Raw genomic sequence first — 18,701 nt, 5'->3', positions numbered from 1 at the left:
TTTTCTGTGTTGTTATCTCTCTTCAGTTTTGACAGAAGCCATGGGTTTTGAAATGGCACGAGGGCGAAGTGGCACGTGGGCAAATGAGTGAGAGTGGTAAATGTGCAAAGCGGCAAATGTGCGAAGTTGTAAATGGGCAAAGTGGCAAATGTGCCAAGTGGTTGTGGACCAAGTGGAAAATGGGTGAAGCGACTGTAAAATAATCCTACCGTAGCAAACTGAACAACGCATTTTTTTGCACACTTGGACCTGATGGCGGTAGCTGAAATTTCTTTCACAAATTCCTCATGTTCACAATAACGCAAATGCCACGTGTGGAATAAGTATTCATGTCCTTGGGCAGGATGGTAGTAAAAAATATGTCACAGCTCTATGGTTTCATCGTAAATATCATAAATGAACTTCTGGTGTGAAATCTTACAACCTAGGCTGGCTCCCCGTCGTAGATGGGATAATTGAAGTAGATGCGCTAGCCCAACTCACAAGGTAAATGAGACTGTCCATTGTCGCTTCTTGTGACCTGGGTCGTGTGGGACCATGGAGGCCCAAATACACCTATCATAAAAGGAGGTAGTCCAATATTCAGGGCTCAACTACATTTTGGCAATTGGTGAAAGGTGTGAAAGAGACATCCTGAACATTAAGAGCTTAACAGTCTTGGCCCCATGCTAGGACCAAGATACTGGAGAAGTCTCCATTGTCTGTTCTCTGGGAAAAAAAAAACCCAAGAATGATTGTGTACATTCTCATTTTGACCATGAGATGCCCATCCCTGAGTATAACGACCCGTCACTGTGGTACTGGTCGGAAACTAATAACTGCTTCTGCATTGAACACATGACCATGATCCTACATGTATGTTCCAATGGTTGAATGACGTCTTTCATTTGGGTAATTTGGAATTGGAAAGAAGACTGGTACATATGCAACACTTTGAAAATGACTCAGTGTCTGATTACAAGACTTCTTCAGAGAATGAAAGAGATAAATAGAGACTACATGATGTTTCTATCGATGCCCTTTACTCATAAAAGAAGAGATATGGTCATGGTTTTAACTTCAGCATGTTTTCTTGTATAACCATTTTGAAAGTTTCAAATTATTTACAAGGGCTACTCCTAATCATGCTCAACTCAGCAAGACCCAAACAGTGCGTATATTTCTGTTGAAACTCATCTAAGATCCGTGGAGAACAAAAGGTCCTTTGTGTATATGTGTGATTCTGGATTGGACACACTGCAGGTGCTATTGAATATTTAATTCTAATGTTGAACAAAGCAGGATTTCCAGCAAGACACCTTGCTGTTCTAGATAATTGTAGTGTTGCCGTTGAAAAGGAATGCAGCAGATTTTTGTCTGCAGGTGTGTGTAATGAGAAACAGTAATTTGCTCAAATACGATGCTTTGTTGAGATCCATGGAGAGCCAGAACAACTGGTTGAAAAGGTCTCCACAAGGATTTCCCTCAACAAAGTACCCCAAAAAGGCGGAATTTGAAGTATTTTATGTAAGGGACAATTGGTTCACTTCAAATTTCAACCCAGGAAAGTAACTCTGGTTCAAGTGGGAGCATTTTGAATACTGCATTTCACACCCGAGTGTTGTAGTACATAAGAACAAAGCATTCTCTCTACAAGGATACAGTACAAAATGTTGTGTGTGGTGAACAGGTTGAAAGAAGTTCCAGGTGAGATGTAAGTAGTTCTAGAACTGTGTTTGGCCCTTTCCTTTAATATTCAGAGTAAGAGCCCTTAGTTACAAATTGAGAGGTGCACGACATCACTTTCAATATGCCCCAGCTTGTACTGAAACATAATCTTCGATTTTTTTCCCCTATAACAGTTGTACTTGTACAATTTCAAATTAAATATTAACTACATATTTGCATTTTCTTTCAATGGCTTCAATGTACATAGTGTCTGCTTACTATAATGCATCCCATTCGCATGAACCTTGGTCTCACATCTTCCAAGTGTTACATGTTTTGCAGCATTGTAAGTGCAATGCTTTTGGTTAGAGTTGTAATGGAAATCAGCCAGGCATTTTGTTAACCCTCTTATGTGAAGTACGTGTCGCTGTATTCCGACTTCAATCAAATGTGTGAATGTCTGGACTTTTGCTTGTCTGAGATTACAACTTAGGTGAAGCCTGTTGGCAAGCTCTTAACTCATTAAGTCGGCTCTAGAACATACATGGCATAAACACACTGTAGTCAGTTGTCTCTAGCTTGCACAGCTAATGATGTCATCAAAGAGGCAATTTTTTAAAAATTTATTTGTTTAATTTATTCAGGGTTGAAAGTAATTGCAGTGCATCTGCACTACACAAAAGGACAATTTTACACTGTATGTGCATGTACATGTACCATGTAAGTTGTGACAAATATCCGTATTCAGATACCCAGTTGTGGTATGATAGAATTAGTAAATATCCAGTTCCTTTGCAGGGAGAAGGGTTAACATCTGAAGCTCGCTTTAAAAGTTCCAAAACCACCTGTCTGAAAACAGAGTCTAATGATTAATTATTCAAGGTAAAAAAAAAAAAGAGGTTTTTCCTATAAGGGTTGTCTTCAAATTCTGAAGACAACCTGTACACAGAGATTTTCTAAATAGCAGGTAAGGCTTATACAACAACTGTTTTATGACCTTCATGAAACCTGGACGGTTGTAAAAGCTTTGATTGCCTGCTCAAAGTTGACGACACTGTATACTCTACATGTGCATCAGATGTTATGCAACGGCACAGAATTTCCTGGAGTTGTCATACATGTACATGGGGAGCTAATCTGCGCAGCCATCCACCCAAAAATTGTCACTTTGCAAACGACTTGTCCTGTGAAAGTGGCAGTACAGTGTGCTGTGCGGACACAATAAGAAATTTGTTTTATAGAATAATTCTTAACTTTTGGCATGGTACAAGTGAGGGAATGTAGTTATTTGAAAGGCATTATAGTTGCAGATTTACTTGTATACATGTACCCATATGATACACCTGTGTTAACCCACAAGTTTGACAAGTTACGTGAACATTTATGCCCTTGTCTGGGAACTTTGGTTGGGTGCCGTGTTCTGTTACTTAAAATGAATTGATGTGTGCATGTACGTTTCTGTTAACTCAGGAGTGTGAAGTGTAATGCATTGGTCTTTGGTGTTCATTTTCATGGTTCAATTTTAAAAAGGTCAAGAAGTGAAGGAAATGAATACCACATGCGTGCCGTTTCCACCCAGAAACATTTTTTTGTGTATACGTGTAGCAGCTGGAATTCATACCAAAATGTCCAAGTAATTTACAGTAACTTTCTCAGCTCTTTCTCTGTTAAAATGCGCCTCCTGCAGTTTTAATTTGGCACACATACCGGTCTTTGAAACTCGGAATAGAAGAAAAGGTTCAAAATTGCATTGCATTTTGTGGCGCACCGCTGGGAAAGTTTAGACTAGTCGGCCAAAATAATGGACATGTGTAATGATGTTGTTTGTGTATGTTTTGTGCGTGTGCATTGCTCTGAAATTACATGGCTCCCTTATGTACATGTTCATACATGACGCCCTTTTGTTTTTGGATGTGTCTGTGGTATTTTTAGGGGGAAAAACAGTACATGTACAAGTACATTGGTCAGCACATGTAGGGTCATAGCTGACTTTCCTGTTTTGTGCACTCATTAATGTAAATTACACGTACATGTACCAACATACTGCACAAGTATACATGTGCAGCAACATTTGTAAATTTCACAAAGGAAGTAGAGTTCAGCTTTGAATCATCATTAAAACAATGTCCTGATTCCAGCGTGCTTGGCACCTGAACATTTTGCACTGCAATTGATTTGTCTAGGTCAACATCGTATGTGGTAGCTTGTCGACACCTAGAGTTAAAAGAAATGCTAATTTGCCAATCACATCAGCCCCTTCTCCCACCCCCCCCCTTAAAGACGGCAGTGCACACAGTTGCACTCGGCACAGTACGCACATTCATAGGCAGTTGATGTCCTGTACATATGCACAGTCAAGCCCAGGTATTTTCATGTACCTGGGCACTGGCTGCTTCCAGCTGGTCGACCCTGGATCTCCAATAATACCATGCGCTGACAACGGTCCTCATTTACATATCGCTGAGCATTTCCTTCTTTGGCCTGGCACCACATTGTACCACTACCAGACCTGCAGCTCATGAATACAGGCACCCGCTGCCTGCATGGGCTTTCTAATATATAATATACCGGTATGATAGATATATTGATATCCCCATGTTCTCTCCCTGGTGTATTAGTACATGTACCTAACATGTATATTGCAGATCTTTGAAGGACATCTGAATTTATCATCTTGACTGCATTTACATGTACATGTACTCTACCCGGTACCCTGCACATGACAGTTTGAATGCATACTCGACTTGCATACAGTGCACACTCGTAAATATGCAGAACACGGCAGGCGGCTGCATGCACATGATTTGTGCATGTGTCCTTATGTTCTTGTTTAAGGAGAGACCTGGATTCAGCAAATTAATCACTGTCTAGCAGGCTTGCGCGCCGTTTGGAGCATTGCTCGCAACTGCTCTTGCCATGGTAACCTGCAAATTACAATGCGCAGGCTCGTAGCAGCTCATTTTGGCAATTATACATGCATCTTAGATATCAACCTGTAAGATTTGTTCATGTAGCAGGGACCTACATGTAATGGAATTGTTAAAATTAGCAAATTTACCCAGTAGAGTGTCAAAAAACAATTTCTGCATGTGGGGAAAATGCAGAAATGTGCATTACTCGTAACTGGTATTTTGAATGCTGTGATCAGTGAGAGTGTTGCACATTTTATGCCACGAAATTCTAACTTGCATTAGATAAACAGTAGGTGTGCATGTACATGTACTTACTGGTACCAGGAAACGTTGAACCAGTTTGAATGGTAAACGTTTTGCTGCACTCTCTTTGAACACGAAACATGAAACATTTATTTCAATGCTGTCATTCTTTACAATAAGCAAACATGATTTACATTACTTAAGTACTGAGCACATGGCCATTAACTTGAGCAATATTACATAATATGCCATTTTACATTGGATAAATCAGATGACAACATTTAGGTTTAAGGTTAAGCATTGGACATAAGGTATGGAATATACGTGCATGCATTTGAAGTCCCAGTTAATGGCACAAAATTCAAAGTAAATAATAACACCGACAGGTGAGCTCTTGCAAGTTATGTGCTGCGTCAGAAATGTTGGAAAAAAAAGATGGGGGACAGAGAATGCTGGGGGGAAGTTAGATTTTTAATTTTTGCAATAGATTCCTTGGCAAGAAAATGGAAGTTGGAAAACAAAATGCAAGATAAAAGTAGGTCACATCAGAGTTGTGAGGATTCTTTTTAGTGTCATTGCACTGGGGTACAAAATGAAACTGGCTCTGAAAAGGAGTCCATTACAAATTTGACCACAGTTAACCCATATATTTGGTCTATCTACCCAAAGTATTGATATTTAAATCAACCTCAAGAAAAAGAAAACAGGCACTGGCTAGTGTGCCGTGGCAGGGCTGTGAAGGGCGAAAAAACCAGAGATAAAAAAGGGCCTTGCCCTGATTTTGTGGGTTCGTTGCGCTCTGCCTAAAAAAAAAACAACCCAAAGTTATCTAATAAATGGCCCCTCAGAAAAGTGATGCACCAGTTAATGGCAACGCCCAGTGAATCATTAGGTGTTGGTGACATTGTTTGCAACATCAGCTGAGGCCAGGGCAGGGTGCTGTGCACACTGCCACACAAATAATGCCCTCTTCATCATGAGTTACATAAATATCAGCCTGTGAGAATCCACTCATTGCTTCTGCAGGTACATTGTACATGTACTTGCACATGTAGTAAAAGGGATCTGCTTTACGCGCTTGTAATGCTTGGGGCCGGCGAAACATACATGTATTGTGCATGAGCACGTGCGCATGGAGGTCTTGCAGGTGGAAACTGAATCAAAATTGTTCTCAAGCCTCACCATGAAGGTCTGGAAAGTGGAACTCGAATCTTACAAACTGCATGGATCCAGTTTGCAGTCTGTTTGAATGACTTTTTGAAAGTCCTTAAAATGCATGGAAACATACTTGTACGATGGCAGGAGAGCTGATGGAAATTTACTCACATCATCTTTGCCAAGTGCGTGCTTTACAGTCATCATGGTTTGTAGTAAAGCTTGAAGGCATGTATTCCTCTGCAGTGATACACTGTTTAGGGGAGGTATGCCAATTTTTTTTTTACAGCACATTTACACTTGTACACATGTGTACCTGGTATGCCCGGTAGTCTGCTGACCTGCATACATACTTCACTGTAAACCACACAAGGCATTGACACACTTAATAATATCAACAGTGACTTTGAAAGTGGCAGTCAACATTGCATTACAGTCACTTCTTGAAAGATGGGGTCTGGGGATGGTTTCGTCTTACCCATTCATATACAAAACTGGTTTGCCCCTGGAATGAATGACCAAAGGGACCCAAATATGCTGGGTATGGGGAAATATGCACATCTCCCCAACACGCAATCTGCCGTGACTTGCCACATTTTATTTCCTGGTGTGTATCAAATTCCGGCCGTGCCTGTTGTTTTTGTAACGAAGAGTGTCGATATTAGATTAATCCACTCTGCAGCAGTGTTTCATCAGGGTAGTATCGTGGCTGGTCCAGTGTCCAGCAAGCCTGCTTTGAATTTTGTCATGTAACTGCTCAGGACTCCTATCATGGGTACATCTGACACCAATTTGAAACCACAACCAGGGGAAAAGAGCTCTAATGCCCAGGCAAATGTACAGTTTAACCTTTTTACAATACACCGATAAGGTCAATCATCTTTAAGAATGGGTAATTTATGTCATTAGAATACACAACAGGTCAATTTACATGGTGAACAACAGCATGTGTGTGTCCTGCTTTGGCAAATCTAAAATTTCACGCACTCTGTCAGTTTTGTCCTCCCTTTAAAGTGGCATTGATGACTTTTGCAGATGTGTTAAATACAAGGTCTATCAAAGAAACTAAGAGATTTTGCATAAGTTTTCTCTTTTTTTTCTCATTTTGGCATATTGTAAGAAAGAGGGTACCAAGAGTGCAGCCTTGCATAATTTTATTCATGACAGTGTACCATAGTGAGCAGGGGGATTTCTTCGCCCTTGCCCTTACCGGCAGAATTCGGTGCACCCCCTGAGCTGCATAGGACTTCCTCATTGAAATGTTCAGCTGGCCTGATTGCACAACCTCCTGTACACTACCAGTAACTGATGATTCATCCCAGGGGGGTGCACATTGGTAATGCGTGGAGTTGCATGTGCAGGCATGGTTATTATTCCAGCAAATGAAAACCTCTCATGTCTACTGATGTATGACATATTTATATTTGTGCTACCAATCAAGGATTTGCAGAGGTAATCATGCTGGCACACTGTGACGGAGAATGCAGACTGTTGGTCTGCGCGCCCTCCATTTGAGGAAGACTTTCCTGTTGTTTCTGGGCGGGGACTCAAACTTGGCAGGAGGGTGGTGGCCTGGATGCTGCATTCAAATTTGCCAATTTTGTTTGATAAATTACCATCTTTTTGATGAAACATGGTTTAAAGTTTGTCACACTACAAAAAGGCTTTCGAAAAGTAGATCTCTAAATCTGGTTAGTAAACGACCTTTTCCTAAGCTGTTAGTCCCTGTCACTATCCTCTCCTGAAATTGCCTGATTCAAGAACATGTACCAGTATACAATTGTGCATACTTTTCATGAGGTGGCAGCTAGAATCGTTGCTTCAGAAGGTCCTGTGCTCTTGTCATAAAACCCCTTGGTACTTAAATTTATTAAGCACGGAAAAAAGGTGCTGAGTGAAAACAGGATACCAGCCTTGTGAAGTAGTTTGGAGCTTTTTATTCTCTCTAGGCATTGAAATTTACTGAGCAATATTTGTTGTGACACACAACCAACACCATAAAAGGGCCAATGCCCTTGTGTGGCCTTGGTACATTACACTACACAATACCATGACGACTGCAGGGACGCACTTGTTTCATCTTTTAGATTTTTGTCATTGGTACATCAATTCCGTTTGAACAGTAGTTTACAGTGGCCTCAAAACCATTCAGCAGCAGTCCCTAAGGACATCCTACGCCTCATCAGGTACAGTGTACTTTGACCTTTCCTGGTTGTCCAAGACACAGAAGTGCCGTCTGTCTGCACCCTATGAGAGTTCAGATCAGTGTCTTGATGCGAGCCCCCCCTACATGTAATCGCTCATGTGGCCTGCGCAGGGAGGACAAAGTCATGCATGCAGGCCCTGGATGGTGGCATCCCCAGCTAAGCCCCAGCCACAACAAAGCGTTATCCATTCCAGACTCCCATCCCTGGCACTGTGCCATGGGTTTCCAATGCAGGACAGCTGATGATGTTTACCTGGACCAGACTGCCCATTCCAAACAAGGTCCACCCCACAGTCCTCCTTAACAATAGTGCAGTTCCTGCCAGGTGTTTGTTAGCATAATATTGGGGCATAAACTCTCTGATGTTGTGCCAGTCAGCTGATTTCATGCATGGAGCTGGTTTGGCTGACTGGCTAGGACAGCCCAGGGTTTTTGTTTTGATTGAAGCCTGCCTAGCTGGCCTGATAACACCTGATACATGCATGTGTGAGGTTGGAAGGGTTTGAGTCAGGTAGTGGCCTGGTAATAGTATCAAGGACATGTGGCAGATTTCATGCAGGTGTGTGTCTGTATTAAAGGGGCTCTGTATGCAGGAAAAAGTAACTGTGCATTACTAGCCATGACAATGTTTTATTTTACTAGCCCTTTAATGCCTAGCGCAGTACACGTGGGCTCAATAGGAGTGCTATGGAACACATGTATTTTCAAATGTATTCCTTATTTCTGCATCTTTATATAATTTTACCGGTAGCCCTGTTTGTTACTCTTGCCGTAAAATTTGCAGTGAATTACAGTATAGAGCCTACATGTACATGTACACGTATGCAGGTGTGCACTTGGTGTAAAGTTTTCACTGAAATTCACAAATGTTCTGTACGTTACCCTTCTGTAATTATCCATCCAGCATTATATTTATTGACTCAACACCATGGTGTGGGACGTACTCGGAGAAAAGCTTATTTTGTGTGTACCCATTTTTCCGTTTTTGGTATCACAAAAACTGTGATGTGCTAAGACCTGGAGTAATCTGTTTCCTACTGGTATGCTTAGTTTCATCAGCCCCTTGTTAATATGTCTCAAGGCCAGACATGGTTTTGTCTGATTGTGACTCGCAGAGAAAATACATGTATTTGTTATACAGGATTCAGACATACATTGTACATTCATTGTATTTGTTGTAGATTTATTTATTTATTGGTGTTGGACGTACATGTCAAATTAAATTACAAACGGCCTGTTTATTCACATGGATCTGAATCTCGATCAGTGATCCCAACGCTGGTTCACTCCATCCGTATAGGTAGGTTCTGGTGTCGGTGTACCAACAACGAATTACTGATTGAAATTTGGATGGATGTGAAAAAAAAAGACCACAAGTAGGAGGTAATCCAGTGAAGTGCGATCACGTCACATACTCTTGGTCACAGTAAGCAGGAAAACAGGGTTCAAAATCTATTGCAATCAAAAAGTCACAGCAGCATCACCTTCTATCGTTAAAACAAGATGCCTATGATGGCCCCAAATGACCAACAAAACCCGTGAGTTTTATCAGAAAACAGGCTTTGTGGACAAAGAGAAAAGTACATGTAACTAAGTCGGATCTCGTTCGTATACCCCCTGAATGGAAAGTCTATCGGAAGTTGTTTTGGTGCCTATAATGTAGTTCTGAAGGTTCACTTAAGTTTCTGTTTTAAACCATGTCCACTTGTCCATGGAATAGCCCAACACTTGGAAAATCTATGGAATAGGAAGCTTAATCCTACATGTACCCCAGTACTGGGCCTATGTCTGTAAATTGCTGTCAAAAGGAACAGTTTGTATTGTAAGTGCATCTGTTTACACTTGTCCCCATTAAGTTATGGATAATGTTGCAAGCCCAACCCTACTCTGGGGATTTTCACCCCAGCCCTTTAACACACCTAGAAGCCGAGTTGCACGGGAGTTGCACGGTTTTACACTGTTTTACACATCACTGGGTTAATAAAAGCTTGTCTGGTGCATTATAATAGTGTAGGGTTAAAGCATGGTTTTTTGGTGAGTCATGTCAGTGGTTTTGCGGGGACCCATACAGGGCAAGCGACTGCCGCACACTGTCTTGAATATCTCCTGATCCTCTCAGAAATGTGCCTAGCTGATGTCTCATCTTGTACAAATGTTAACCCCCTCCAAAAAACCCCTCCTCAGCAGTCTGAAGAAAAATACAGGAGAATGCTGTTACACTCATTAGCATGGCGGCCTCAACATGCACGGACAGTACATATTCCCTCCGCACTGCAACACAGCATGAAGCGAGAAAAGGGAAGAAAAAAAATGTGTCGGATGCTTGTAGGTTGATGCTGCATTCTTTGTGAGGCTAATGACGTCTCTTGTTCTGTGCACACGTATAGATTGTGTTTCTGGATGGTTTAATACCGGGCCGTAAAGCCTAATAAAGGACGGTTCATACGTCATGCAAATGCGAAAGTGAAGCCGATTTGATGAAAAAACAATGAAACTGCATGCAAATTTCGCTCAAGTTGAAACGAGTTCAACCTTTGCAAATTTGCAGCACCAATATTTCATCTGGTGTCACAGAATCCTGTTCACTTTCACACTAAGTACGAAACGGCCTGATTTCTGCCATAAACCTTAAAAAGAGAGATAATGTCATCCTGTGGTTTTTACGTTTTTTTTGTTACCCTTGTGTTTTGATTGATTGTTAACCTAAAACTTAAGGTAAGGTTCTGAAGCAGTTTGATACCAGAACATTGTATTTGCAGAGTGCCATTTTGGGTTTAAGGGTAACCAACTTAAAAATTGGTGGGCCTTTTACAACGAATTTGATAATAGTGACATTTGGGACTCCGTTTTTCCATTATGGTCGTGGGTCACCCCAAAATACATAATATCCTATTCTATTACAATAGGATTAATTTTGTTGGGAGAGAGTGATGTTTTATTTTTGGGGGGAGATTATTTTGTTCAAAGAAAAAGAAGATGAACGTTGTTCTTTGCAGAAATGAATCTACCTAACTACCTTGATTTCAGTGGTTTCAGTTGGGGAAAAGTTCCAGAAAGTTATTTTTTTACCAGAATATTTGTTGAATATGAGGAAAGGTAGATTCAGTTGAATAAACTGTTGTGTTGGGTTACAAGAATGAAAGCTGTTTAGCAACATAAAACAGGTTCCCTGAAGTACATTGTCACCAAAAGATACTGAGACCAAAGGAACCTTTGGGAAAGTGACATGTACATGTAGACTTTAGTACGGTTTCATTTTTGTCATCTCCAGGAAAGAAAATGAATTTGATCCAAATGTATGTATGTGAATTTCTGAAAAAAAATCCTGCGAAAAAAACTGCACCAGTGACTGGTTCCAGAGCCATTAAAATTCTTCAGTTTTTTTAAAGTGACTAGGGATTGGTGCAGTTACAGTGTACATACCTTTAGACTTGAGTGTCTTTTTTTAATCCTTTGCCAGGGAATGCCTTATCTTGCATTCCTTTCCATTGTTCAGACAATTCAGTCATAGGTCAAGCGGTGACAATGCTTGAAAGTGCTACAGGAGCCATTCCATGCATGCTTTCAGTTGAGTTCGGAATGTCGTAGTAATAGATCGTTTTGTCCAAATGTATCTAACGTCTTTTGGAGTTCATAGAAAACAGTTGTGCTGTAAAATGTCCCATTACGCTGAGAATGTGGAGAACTTTTGAGCTTGTAATGGTGAAAACACAGATTGTCTGCAGTATGACATTATACATTCAGGTACATAGCACAGCTCTCTGTATCGGACATTGGCATCAGTGCACTATATGTTACTGTACTTTATGTGAACAAATGCATTAATCCTAACCTACGAAGGTGTACATGTATGTATGATCATATTGAAACCGGAGGATTGAGGACTGTTAGGGTTGAGGCCCACGTGACTTTTGTCGACTTTTATTTTCATTGGTGATTTTGATGGAGTTTAAACTGCTCAATAATATTAATCCTTTTTAAGTACCATCAAAACACGATGACACCATTAGCCACTGCAGGCTTACCTTTGCAGGGCACAAGTTTACACTATACACATGTACATTTGTGGGGGGGATCAGTGCACTAGAAGGCAGTAGTCCTCCAGAATGAGCCGGTTAAAAGGAAATAAGTCCATGGTCATTCAGGAACTGCACAACGCACACAAGAGGCATTATCAGTACGGCCATCACCGACGTGCTTGTGTGCTTTGTTCTTGAATGACCTTTCCTTTTTGAAAGAACCAAACTTGCTCATTACTGCCAAATGAACTGACTGGGGTTGGGAATGACACACACAAGCATTTATGACTGCGACCGCCTATAAACAGTGATCACATGGGCGTAAATGTACTTGTTCAGACACAGTGCAAGTGCCTACTAGGAAAGGTACAGTGTTGCCGAATGGCGTCTTCTGACTGCCTCTACCATAGCTCCCCCCGAACAAAGATATTGATGCATTGGAAGAACTGCCATCATAGGGCTGGTTTTCTCAGTTGATGGAATGCTGGTTCAATTTCCTTCTTCATCTTAAAACAATTTTCAGAACAAATTTGTGGTCTGTTATTTTCTCAATTTCTTGAGGAAGGGGAGGGATAGGTACCACCAAAAATATGGAAGCCTCTTGTCTTGTTTAGCTTGTCAGTATGTCGTCAGACAGCCAGTCAGTCAGTGTCGTCACCTAAGTAACATTTCAGAATAACTACTATGCGAGGGAAGTGCTTTTATAATATTTTGTATTTACAACACTAAGGGAGTGTAAAGTTTTACTTGTGCAGAGAGAAGGGCCCGAAATGTTTTACGGGTTTCGGAAGTTTATATAATCCTTTGATGCTTAAACCTGTTCACGTAAACATGTACATCACCATTCAAACTCACCATCTCCTGTTTACTCTACAGATGGCTTTTTGCGGTCTTTTCTCTCAGGATTTATTAGTTTTTCAGTTTACCTTTCTTGGGTAGAAATGGACACAACTTCCTTTTTTCTCTCTCCAGAGTGGATCATTTAATACATACACTGTACGGGCGCACATGCATATTGGCACGTATGTGTTAGCCTGTCAGTGGAACATTAATCACTACTGTAGTACATGCAGGAGGGTACATGTGCATGTACACATGTACTTGGGGGTTGGAATCTGAAAATTTGGCCGATTTTGTGAGCTCCCCGGGAACTGCTTGGGCTGCGTCGGAGAGAGTTGAGGCAGGAATTTCTGCGGTTGACTTTGGGGAACCAGAGTTGAAGGTTTTTTAAAATACCTACAGTCGACGTGCAGCCAGCATTGACCAGGGACTACTTTTAGAAGGGAGTTTGTTTTCCTGGGGGGGGGGAGTCAAGGCCCTCTGGAAAAAAAAGGAAAAAACAAAACAACATGAATCCCAGGAATGTGAACTCCTAATTAGAAGCCATTTCTGGCTATGGAGACAAAAATGCGTAGTGCGCACTGCACGTGTACATGTATGTGCACACATGCCATTTTGGTATGTCGTCTGTACATTATTTTAATGTCTCAAATTAAATGTGAACATTGTCGGCTGCATAATTGTTTTATTTTGGGGAAGCCATCGCTAAATGAAGGGAATTCCAGGCATACCAATGGAGCCTGTGTGATCCAGCCCAAGCATTTGAATGCTACAAAAACACATTCTGTTGAGGTATGCCGAGAAGAATGCCGTAACCCGTTATACATGTGTATAATTCTGGTTATCTCCCACTGGTAATGGCATTGTGCACATGTGCATTTTGTATAGGTACATGTACCCCAACATGTAATTTTCGAGTGGCCTTGATCCCATTCTGAATGAGCAGAGTGGAGTGTGGTGGATCACGGACCATTTACCCAGGGGTGTGCAACCGCGAGCGGCCCCAGTGCAGACACATACATGTATATGCGACCTTGGTTCCATGCACGTTACGGATTGTTATTACCCCCGCAGACGCTCTTGACTTTCTTGAAAAAACTCGCGACCACATAACACGCGTTGCATCATGTACAGTGCAGCCGTGGTTATGCCGAGACGATGCGCCGACGCGGTGCTTAAATCTAATTGTTTGACGAATAAATCTTCATTTATCGATTTCAAGGAGAGACGAAGTTTTAATGAGGCAAAATTCCCCAATTTTGTGGTACACTTTTCTCAGAATGTATAGGATGAAATATCTTGAGCAGCATATTTTTAGAGAGGGTGTACCCTGACTTAAAATATTACCAAAAAAACAAAGCGGTAGACAGGAATATATGTTTTATTATTAGAGAAAGTGTTACATAATCCAACTTTTAACCCTCCTTCTGTTTTAACCGTCAAAAATACAGTCAAAAATGCCTTCCACTTGATTTCCCCCAGTACACAGACACATATGGGAAATTTGACTGATTTTGACTGATGTGACAACTGTGACAAGAATGTTTCTTAGCATAGGAGGGTTTCTGCTTTGATATTGTGCCGGCCGTAACACCCACTGAACCAGCTCTGAGCTTAAGTTGCACATCCCTGGGTGAATGGTCCGTGGGTGGATGGCGGTACATGTACAGGCCGTATTCACAGGTACAGGGTCCTGTCTTCCTATACTGCAGTACTGATGAGAGAGGTGGCGTTTCCTTTTGTTCCTCCAAGACGGGGTGCCGCCCTCTCCCTCCAAAGGCAACCCAAAAGTGAAATTTAATTTCTCCACAAATAAGTGTCAGACAGTGTTGTTTTGGGTCTAGAATGGCATAGAATTTTATCTTGTCAAACCTGAAGACTTTACCTGTAAATATAATGGTGCTTGCAGAGATAATCTTGATTACATAAGACAACTGCTCTTTTGTTCTGTCCAGTGGGATTTACAAGAATATTCTAAATGTTATGTTTGTGCCATTTAACACCCTTTAACACATAGGTCATTGGAAAGGTTCACGGAATGAGGTTACCGTCTGTTAAGTTACATTAAAAGGTCCATTATTTTCCATCAACAAATAAACAAAACAAATCCTGGAATGGTTCCAAGTGGTCGATGGCACAGAAGTAAATCTGCTCCGAGCAGAATAAAAGAGGGGGTGCTTTTTTGGGTTCTCACTGCATAGAGGCGCCACGAGGCTTAAGTATATGCGCGTTTGACGTGGAGTACGCTGAGTATGTGTAACTAATTTATTCCGGCATGTGTGGGCTTTGCGTACATGCAGAATGCGTGCAAGAACCTGCTTGTAACCACCTGTCTTTCTTTCGCTGATTTGGGGTGCATGTAGCTCGGGGGGGATAAGATAAGCCCCTTGGCACAAATTGACCCAGGTAAGCTGCATAAGTTCACCTGAAGCTTCTGTGCTCTGAATGAAACACATGACATGCAGAAACTGCACCATGATAATTAGACAACCATCGCCTCATGAAATAAGCGTCACTTTCATCAAGTTTAGAACGAGAAAGAAATCTCAAAGAAGAAAAGAACAACTCACACGGATGTGGGATAATATAGGATATGAATTCAGGGATTTCATACACTTGCAACTGTGGAAACTTCCATTGGACAGAACAAAAAAATGAGCTGTGTTACACAGTTGATTCAACGGGGTCATGAATATTTATGAGGTCCGATACCAATTACAAATAATCAGTCCTTGATTAAGACCACCGCCGCTTGTCTTGATGATTGGCATTCCTCCATTTGTTCACCCACTCCCAGAATGTGCGTTCCATCTGATAGCACCGCAGCTGTTTTTCCTGTCTACAATTATGCAACGTTAATGAAAGATCTGGTTTATTGATATGGCACACTCAAAAAAATAAATAAATAAATAAAATCTTTGACCGTATTTGAGGTAAAATTGTGCTTACTCGTTTTATTGGTTGCATTGTATGTGAATGATGTATTTATGTACATGTACCTGAACTATACATGTATGTACAATGTACATCATTATTTTCAATACCTCTGTCCCATCATGGTCCCATGCATCGAGTTCACTTCAGTGTATGAGTTGTAATGGACTTACAAGTGCGTTTTGGCAGTATTCAGACTGTTAAGAGCACCATGCATCATGCAGTCTATCGGCATATTTCAGTGTGTATTTGCTGTTGTATAACTCCATGAATGTACACTGTACATGTTGGGTGCTTAGATAGTCACTGACAAAACATGATGTACAAATGCTTTGTGAAGAGAGGATCGTTCATGCTATCATCTGCCCTTCCAAAGTACATACATGTACTCTGCGTTAAAAGTAATGCAATAAACCGCGACAGGCCCCCTCCCAATCCTTGTTAGGCCAGCATTTTGGCTGTTTTTTGTTTTGGTTTGGCCTATTTCGCCCAGTCCTCGATTTCATCTTTGGCCTGAGCTTCATATGTCGCTGAGGAATTTCTTAGAAAATCTTCACCATCCACACCAAATAGAAACACTCTAAGCTTTGGCCTGGGTATCAAACGTTTTTGTGGAGCAGAGTGTGGCCCTCGATGAAGGCAGGGCCCATTTTAGGGCAGCCAAAGCCTCCTCCAGACACACCTGGACAAGGGGCCAGAATTTGGAAAATCTCCGCACTGCATTTGGTACATGTAGCTTTCCCATGTATAGCACTTGCAATGTGTCCAGTTGACTGACACTCGTGCATTTTTGCCTGGTATGTGGGGAAACTTTCATAGGTATTGTGTGTGAAATGCCTTCTTGCGTAAAAATTGTTGATATGCTGATGTCCAGTCACAGGTAGGGGAGGGAGGTTAAAGGGTAATACCATCATCTTTCAAGGGAATTTGGCTGTGTCAGTGGTGGCAACAGTGTCATTTAATAAGGGAATACGGTTGTCCAGTGTTAAATGTTCGTTCAAGACTGGATCAGGGGAATGGATGCTGACGATGCCCGAGCCAAATGCAAAGGACATTAGCATAGCTACTGTGCTCATTCCTCTCCAGGTACTCACCACACTGGTGGGGGGCACTGGTGGCTTCAACTTGCACACCCCAGAAGTACATGTACTTAAAGTATAACATGATTCACAAATCGAATGCTCTCCCACAATCTTTGCTTAAATGTTAAAGCTTCTTGAACACACCCTTCTAAGATCCGTGGCAGGGGCTGCACTCCCTGTATATACATGTACATGTATGATTGTAATCTTACATTTGTGTGCTTTTTTTGGTCTCCCCAGCTCCATCATGTGCAACACTTTATTGAGCTGACCAAGAAAAACATTCAGGAGCTCTTGGCCAAGTTCCAAGACAACACTAATCCGTCTTCTATCTTCATTGAGGTAGGTGTATGACTGTACGTGTACGAGGCTCGAGGAGAAACATACAATACACCAAGAAATTATCCGATGCTATGCCTGTATTTGAAAATAAGTTCAAACTGATTTTTTTCATTCCCTGTGAATTCCTTCATTGTGAACATATCTGGAAAGATGGAATTGTTGGGCCTTTTATTTATTTATTTATTTTTTCGGGGGGAGGGGATGGTTGCTTGGTGAATATAATTGATGACCGCGGTTGACTTGAGCATATATCTGGTTGATTGCAATGCATGTTTTATCACTAACCCTGCAGTTTATATTTTGATATTGAGGAGGTCACTTGTACAACATGGGAAAGGTTAGCGTGAGCTTGCAGCTTCCAGTATGCGGTGTGTTTGTTTTTGCAGTTTTACTCATTGTCACTCCCAGGGTTGTTGCTGTGCAGCTCAACATGCGTACGGTCCCAGGCTCGTGTCTAGTGGCATCCTCCCATCTTCGCCGACCCGTCATTATCACCACCGTCGTCCCACATTCGCATTCCTCACAGTTTGTCTCCTATCGTCACGGGTTGCTCACGCACGAAGCACCGGGCAGTAACCTTGGTCTAGATGCGTTTTTTTTTTATTGACCCTTTTTGTTTCTACTGCGTAAGGTTTTGTCTGCCTTCCATCCAGGGCAGCCGCTTACAATCCCGTCATCTATTCACCATATGTATGCCAAAAGATGAGAGGTTACTTATCCCAGCCCCCGTGTCAGTAATACCATCCCCAGGCTTCGCGATGCCTCTGCGTGGCATGTAAATGGTGGTGTCTTTATCGCTGATAGTGTCGGGCATCAATGCTGGGGCCTACATCAAACCTCCTTTCGCCTTCTAGCATTACACGCTGCGCGCCCATGCCCAATTGCTATTGTTGGGGCCCTGAAGATCGAGTGTCACAAAGTCCCTTTGCCCTTTTTTTTTTTTTTTTCCTTCTTTTCTCCTCCCCAAGGTGCCTTGCCTGGGCAGATTTGATTTCATTTGACAGCAGGATAAAAAAAAGAAAGAAAGAAATTGGTTTAGGGAATAAGATTGTAAAGTTGTGCCGTGAACATGATCGGAGTTGCCATTTAGCAGCGGAGCATCGGCCATGTTGGCTGGGGGAATATTAAAATAATCTGTTCTCCAGATTAATGACAAGGCAGAAGGAATTATGCAGCCATGTCTACACTTACATAAGCGTAGACCTGGCTACAATTAAATAAGTATCTAGGCATGGCATAGCTTGATCTTACATAAGAAATCACGCTTACACAAGGCATGTTTAAAAGAAAAATTTGATTTTTGCTGGAGTATATGTTTACC

At 41.6% G+C, this 18,701-nt stretch overlaps 1 protein-coding gene across 2 annotated transcripts in view; it reads left to right on the top strand.

The window, feature by feature from the left end:
* LOC110986911 (serine/threonine-protein kinase A-Raf-like) overlaps positions 1-18,701 on the top strand; it is a 45,817-nt gene that overhangs the window by 2,324 nt on the left and 24,792 nt on the right. For both annotated transcript variants that reach the window (XM_022249213.2, XM_022249212.2), the window contains exon 2: positions 17,279-17,380. In XM_022249213.2, the coding sequence (XP_022104905.2) occupies positions 17,279-17,380 (102 nt within the window). The remainder of the gene's footprint in view (positions 1-17,278; positions 17,381-18,701) is intronic.

The sequence above is a fragment of the Acanthaster planci genome, linkage group LG04 (assembly GCF_054643075.1).
Source record: "Acanthaster planci isolate LZ-2023a linkage group LG04, COTS_SCS, whole genome shotgun sequence".
In the NCBI taxonomy this organism is placed as follows: Eukaryota; Metazoa; Echinodermata; class Asteroidea; order Valvatida; family Acanthasteridae; genus Acanthaster; species Acanthaster planci.
Note: the sequence above shows the minus strand (reverse complement) of the source record. Positions and strands in the feature narration are given on the sequence as shown.